Source organism: Echiichthys vipera (genome assembly GCF_963691815.1).
Source record: "Echiichthys vipera genome assembly, chromosome: 7".
Taxonomy (NCBI): Eukaryota; Metazoa; Chordata; class Actinopteri; order Perciformes; family Trachinidae; genus Echiichthys; species Echiichthys vipera.
Window position 1 is genome coordinate 34,105,374 of NC_139832.1, and position 6,582 is coordinate 34,111,955.

At 38.8% G+C, this 6,582-nt stretch overlaps 1 protein-coding gene across 1 annotated transcript; it reads right to left on the minus strand.

Annotated features, from left to right (window-relative positions):
* Positions 1-3,975: 3,975 nt before the first annotated feature.
* On the minus strand, positions 3,976-6,357 carry rep15 (RAB15 effector protein). Its single transcript, XM_083917093.1, has 3 exons — positions 6,236-6,357; positions 5,689-6,021; positions 3,976-5,604 (listed from the first exon to the last, which is right to left on the minus strand). The coding sequence occupies exons 2-3, from the start codon at positions 5,968-5,970 to the stop codon at positions 5,059-5,061; spliced, it is 828 nt and encodes a 275-aa protein (XP_083773219.1). The 5' UTR covers positions 5,971-6,021; positions 6,236-6,357; the 3' UTR covers positions 3,976-5,058.
* Between the last annotated feature and the right edge of the window lie 225 nt (positions 6,358-6,582).

The following is a 6,582-nucleotide window of genomic DNA, read 5'->3' on the forward strand; positions in this document are numbered from 1 at the left end:
AGCCTAAATGCGATACGTCCTCTCGACTAATCAGAATCCAGTGAGCGTTCTATGCGATCCAACATGGCGGATAAAATGGATTTATAGCGTTTTGGAAAAGAGCGCCTTAAATTGCATTTTTGAGGGCCTAAACATGTACAACTTTTTTTAAAACTTTGCACACTGATCAGAAGTGGTCAAAATGTAATATTTTATGGGTCTCAGTTTTGGGCGTGGCAAATTAGCTTGATAGCACCCCCTTGAATATTGCCAAAGTTGAGCCCCTCAGTGCGCTTTCACCTACATGTGTGAAAATTGGTAAGCATGTGAAGAATGCAGAGACACATAAAATATCCACTTGGAGGTATGCCTTCAACACAACAGGAAGACCACCATTTTGATTTGAACATGTCATTTTTGGGCGTTTTTTTTTTTCAAAAACTTTGCTCTGTACTTTAACAAACTCCTTCTCAAGATTTCAGCAGATGATGCTAGATCATGTAGCTTTTGGCTTTTCATCAAACTCTGCTGTCATGGCGACCATCCTTCGTGAACAGGAAGTGGTTGTAACTTCAACATACATTGTCTAATATGCCCCAAATTTCTCATGATTCATTATTTTGTGTATGTTGGGTAATGGCATGGCAGCCATTTTGTGCCACTTACCATAAACAGGAAGTCGCTCTAACTTTAGCGCAAGTTGACAAAATTGCACCACATTTCCCAGAGATGATTAGAGTCGAGGCCTGGGGACAACTACAGTGCCACCTACTTGAAACAGCAAATCAGACTTATATGACAAAATTAACCAGATTTTCACGAAATTCTCACCATATAAACTACACTGCCGGCAACTAGCCACCTCCCAACATGCACCAGTTGTGAAGGCCCGTTCATCGCTGCTCTCAGCTTTAATCTGAAAATATAATTGATAATGTGTTAATTGATAGTTTGTCACAGGAAGATCAGTGTCGTTTCAAACAACAGATTCTTTTTTTAGATTAACAAAACGCATGTTTTCTTAAAAGTTTACACTTAATTTATCAGTTATTTTAGAAGATACAAAATATATCTCTCTTGGTCTTCTCTTTTATCATGTAAAATCTGTGTTGCTCTCTCTGAGGTTTTTGGAAGCTGCTGGAAATTCAATTTCCTTGTGGGTGTCATCCCATAGGGATCAATAAAGAGAAGTCTAATTCTAAGTCTAAGTCTGAGAAAGAGGATGGTTAATTTCACTTTTTTTTCCAATGTCTGTTTATTCAACAGAATAAATCTTACATTTTTTCATAAAGGGAGTCTCACAATCTGCATTGTTTGTGACTCTGCAATCCGCTCCAGTAGATCAGGTTAAATTTCCCATTTAACAGCCTGCTTCAGAGGTCAGAATTAAGAGTTAAGAAGCAGAGGAGGCCATAGCTGGGCCAAGACAGAGAAAGCCAAAGCACACACCCCATATCCTGGTTGGCATGAGGGTTGCCATCACGAGTAGTATCTTCTTCTTAGGCATAGGGCATCACATGAGTCTGACATTAAAGTGAAATTCCAGCGTAAAATCATCCCCAGGTCTTTTCCGGAAAATACACTAATCAAATAAGCCATTGAGCCAATTTTTTACGTGTAACAACTAATATCAGAGATATCCCGGAGAGTTGCTAACAGCCAAATGCGGCTAACACTGATTAGCTTGGGGCAGCAAGGTGAACGCATTTAAATGACTTTTTTAACCACTAATACTGCTCAAAATAACACCAAACCACGTCAACAACATAGTTAGTGAACCCGGAGTTTATTAAAAGAGTGTTTTAAAGACTTACCTACTGGCCCCTGTACCAGCTCCTCTCATAGAAAAGTCCATTCAAGATGATTACCAAAGTCAATCCAAAAGGAAAGAGCCCAATGATGGTTTATTTAGACATCGGTCGCCTCTTCCAATTTATTCTGGAGACATGGAAAAAAGCATCCAGTACGGTGTGGTTGATGAGGGATGGGGAATCCTCCATAGCAGTCACACAGCGTGTTGCAGTATTCAATGATTCCAGAAATGTCACTCTGTTGGCAGCATAAACATTCTTCTTTGGTGCCCATGGGCACACCAAGACTGATGCTATGTCTGATGCTTCCTCTACCTGTAGCCCCAACATACACCCCCGCATGACATTTTGGTGCTGCAGGGAAATTCTCTGTCTGGGACTTTTCCAAATCTTTTACATTTATTATAAATTTATATTTCACCAAATTGCCACAAACCACAAAGAACATGTCCTCTCGACCAAGCACCTTAATAGTTGTTAGACGAATGCAGACTGTACATTTGAATTTGAACAGGTCATCACACTTTGAATCCTCAAAGTTCGAATTGTGAACAAAAACAAGTTACAGCTGTTGTGGGAATTTTGGATATTTGTAATTCATAATCATAGTTTTGTCCGGTCAGACGCAGTTCAGTGTCTCCTCTGTTTAACCGTATCATATGACTAGTGCATAGCTTGTTTGTGCTAAATGGATAACATATTTAACTGCCTCATGACATGGTATAATGGAATATCTGTGCTTCTGTACATCCTGTGTCTTGCAGATAACTCATGACTGTTTTTATGGCCTATGTAGTCCGTGTTTTAGAGACCTTGTGATGAGAGAAGTTGAAAGAGGGATTGTAATGTCTAAGGCATGTTTTGTTTGTTCTCAAGACGTCAACCAACCAAGGCTTAGCTTGTTCTATCTATTACCTTGTGACCCTGTCTGTCCTCCTCTAAAAGGCTTAGCACCAGTGGACTCTGGGTCACTTCTGCTAAACTCAAAATAAACCACGGAGAAAAAGCTGATCCTGTTTGTTGATCTATATTGAAGAAATCCATTTCCACAACACAGGCCTATACTGTACATTGTGCACTATAAGGGGCCAAAAGGTTTGATGTCACTTCACATATAATTCCATCATTTATCAAAGCAAAGACATATTTGTATCAACTTCTTAGCATGCTAACATGCTCACAATGATAACATACATGCTGATGCTTAGCAGGTAATGTTTACCATGTTGGTAAATGTCCACAAATATTGACATTCCCAGTGCTGATAGGAATGTCAATATTTGTGCAGGTGAAAACTTTGAGAAGGCGCAAGACAGTTATTGAGATATTTCTGTTTGGACCAAAAATGGAAGACTGACCATCACTGACATTGCCACGCCACAAGCAGGGGTCTATGTCCCCAAATAAATGTTTTTAACTAACAATATAATTTGCATTAGTATTTTTACAAACTGCTCTTGGTTTATTTTGCTCAAACTTGTATGCAGCTAGTTTTTCATTGCGTATTTAGCTTGATACACGTTTTTTCAGGTAAACCTGCTTTTTTATTTTAATGTGTGTTTTACAGCCCCTCTTAAACGTTTGGTCTTGCAAAAGTGAGATCATCAGGACATCAGCACAGAGAACATTTTTTCCTTAAACTCTCTTGAAAAGCTCTTTAACATGTTGCGGACAAGTAGAAAACATGTCATTGCAAATTCTTTATAAAAAGAAAAACAACAGCAATGCAAAGAGCTACAACAATAATGATGATCAAGAACAATTGAGCCAGATAGTTGTTGAGCAGGTGTGTATTAATATTTAAATGATATATATTGTGACAATTACATAAGATAAATTTAAAATATTTTCATATTCATACAATAATTTCCTTAACATCAAAACATTTGAATTATTTCAATTGTGAATAATGTTTGATGAAAACAAATATTTTTAATTGTGTACCTTTTTGAGTGCACTGTATACTAACATAATATGGCTGTATCATTCAAACATAGTTATAGTAGACAAAAAAATGAGATGATAAATGTTTTCTAACCCTCTCAGTGTTATCAATACTTTCATCATTTGAGATGAGATTTTCCAAGCCACTGTGTCTGTCAAAGAAATTACCCATCAGCTACTGCACCCAGAATACGTCAGACAGAGTACAGAAACAGTACACAAATCCTCCATTTTAACCCATTGCATTTGCAATTCCCCTCAAAAAGAGTAGTTTCAGGTAATACTACTTGTATACCAATGTCTGCCTACATTCAAACAATAAAATATATCATGTAAAATCATGTATTTCAGGTGGCAATATGTAACACATCACAGTGAAGAAAGCCTAGATTGAACTCAAATTTGTCCAAAACACAGCAGAAAGTACAGATCATGGTTCCCTATTTTTGGTATTAATGGTCATTGTTGTCTGTCTTGGAACTTTTAAGAACATGTTCCTATTTACTTAGGTTTGTTTTGTAGGGAAGGTAAATATACTGAGTGAACTTGGGTGTGTTTAGAGTCAGGATGGATGATATCAAACTGATATAAAACATGAAATTCCTGTTCTGTTGTACAATTATTTTCCTCTGTAGAAGGCTGGTATGAAAGTTAATGAGAAAGAACAGAGCCATTTGAAGCTTTTCCTTATGACAAGTCGAAATGCACCTGGGTTTGAAGTCAAAATATAATATGGTTTTGTTTAGACATTGTCACAATCCTAACACAAAAACACATATTGCGATGGTGGTACTTAAAGGATAATTTCAATTACTTTCAAATGTGGGTATAATTTTTCCTTGTTTTGCCATCATGTATTGTAATTCTCGGTTAAAAAAAAGTGCAGTATCAAATACACATTTAAAATATCACAGGCAACTAAAGAGACCGAAACAGTTTCTGTAACACACACTGGATTCAACATGCCTAATTTTCTAGTTACCCACTAAAACTAAAAAACCATCATAAGATATTTTAGAGCAGGACTGAAGTGGAATGATGAAAACCTTGCAACTCTTAAAATACACAAATAAGTATGCTTGGTTTTGTTTTTAAATGAGGTGTTTAATGTTACTAGATTACTTGTAAGAAGCACCATCAACAATTGGGTTAACCAGAGTTTTCTCATAAAGGCCTTATACTTAATCGAAACTCGAAAATATTATTATGTTTGGATGTTGTTTCTCAAGAGATACATCAATAGCCCCCACATTTCTTCCACATAAAGTATTCCTCACTCACTGTATCATGTTATTGGCCATTACATATTACAACTCCTTTTGCTTCAGCTGAATTTAATCATGAGAGTGAGAGAGTCACCCTCTTTCTTGGTGACAATGGCCTGCATCATTCCTGAAGGTGTATGGAGATACCTCGAGCCTTTGAAGAAGTTCTCGATAAAAGCTCTGTCAATCTTGTCACACTTCCCAATGGCTGCCTCAAAGTTGTTGCTGAGGACGCCGTAGATATTTCCTTTGTCGCTTTTCTTCCCTAAGAATAAGAAGAGGGCATAGCAGTCCTTGCCGATGGATGTGCAGAAGTCTACCATCCTCTCATACATGGTCTTGTTGCTGGACTCCTTCTGGGCAATCTGGACAGACTCACTGCAGGCCTCTGGTGGAATGCTGTTTTCTTCGGCATCCTCTCTGTCAGGTAGATGTAGGACTTGGACTGCGATCTGAATCCGAGGGTTCTTGGTGGGCTTTTCCAGCACCGCCCAGACCCAGTCAGCTCCCAGGAGGATGCGCTGCTCAGGCGTCATGGCCGTGCAGTTGAAGGTGTCTGTCATGTTTAGGCTGACACTCTGAGAGATGTAGGTCATCAAGAAGACCTGTTGGAGGACAAGATGTTTTAATGACTACTTAAAAAAAATTGTGAAATTCTAAAAGAAGTGAAAGTGAAATTCTTCATCTACCTGAGTAAGCACCTCGGGGCTCGGGTGAAACTTGTCCTCTGGGTCTTTGAATAGGAGGTATTCTTGAGTTCTGGATGAGGCGGCAGAGATGCAGTCATTGAATAAAGGTATGAAATCGTTTGGTTTGGCAACAGGGGGCTTCCTCAGTGTGGAGAAGATGCCTGGTCGAGAGGACATGTTCTGATCATTGGAGGGACGGCTGGGGGAACCACGCTTAAAAGAGGATAAGAAGTTGGAGTTCTGGAAGGGGTTAGAGGTCGGTTTGTTGACGATCTGACCCATGGTGGACTGATGTTGGAGGGTGGGAGATCAGAGGGTGGTCTCCCTGATACACTGGAAAGATGGAAATGTGTTCCATTAGACTAAAGAGTGTAATCTGAAATTGACAAAAGTTGAGTCTAGTATTTTGACAGTTGTGTTGCTGAGGTACAAAAGAAACAGTGAATAAATGGTTATTTTACCATGTTGCACCTGAAAAATATATAAAATCTGTAGGACAGTAGGATTAACATGGTCTGATCTTAAGAGCTTAGAAATGATTACTCACCAGGATGGGTCTGAAGTTACTGTAGTATTAAGTCCACTGCTCCCCGCTCCTGTCCTCTGCCCTGCTGAAATACCCAGTGTGTGTATGGTGCTGTATGTGAAGCACAGTCTTCAGTCTTCAGTGTCCTGACATGTACAGAACTTTCAGTAGATAAAAGGGGATTTCTATCCCAGGTTTCAAAGAGGAGTTCCTGCCAACAGTGTTAGCATGGGTGTGGTTTTTGTAACTTGTCAAATTTTAGGTATGTCAACAAAATACTCATCTTACCAGTAGCTGGGGTACGCCTAAAGGGTTCTGATAGGTAAACAAAAAACTTAACTGTGTCTTCAGAGGGAAGCACAAATGAG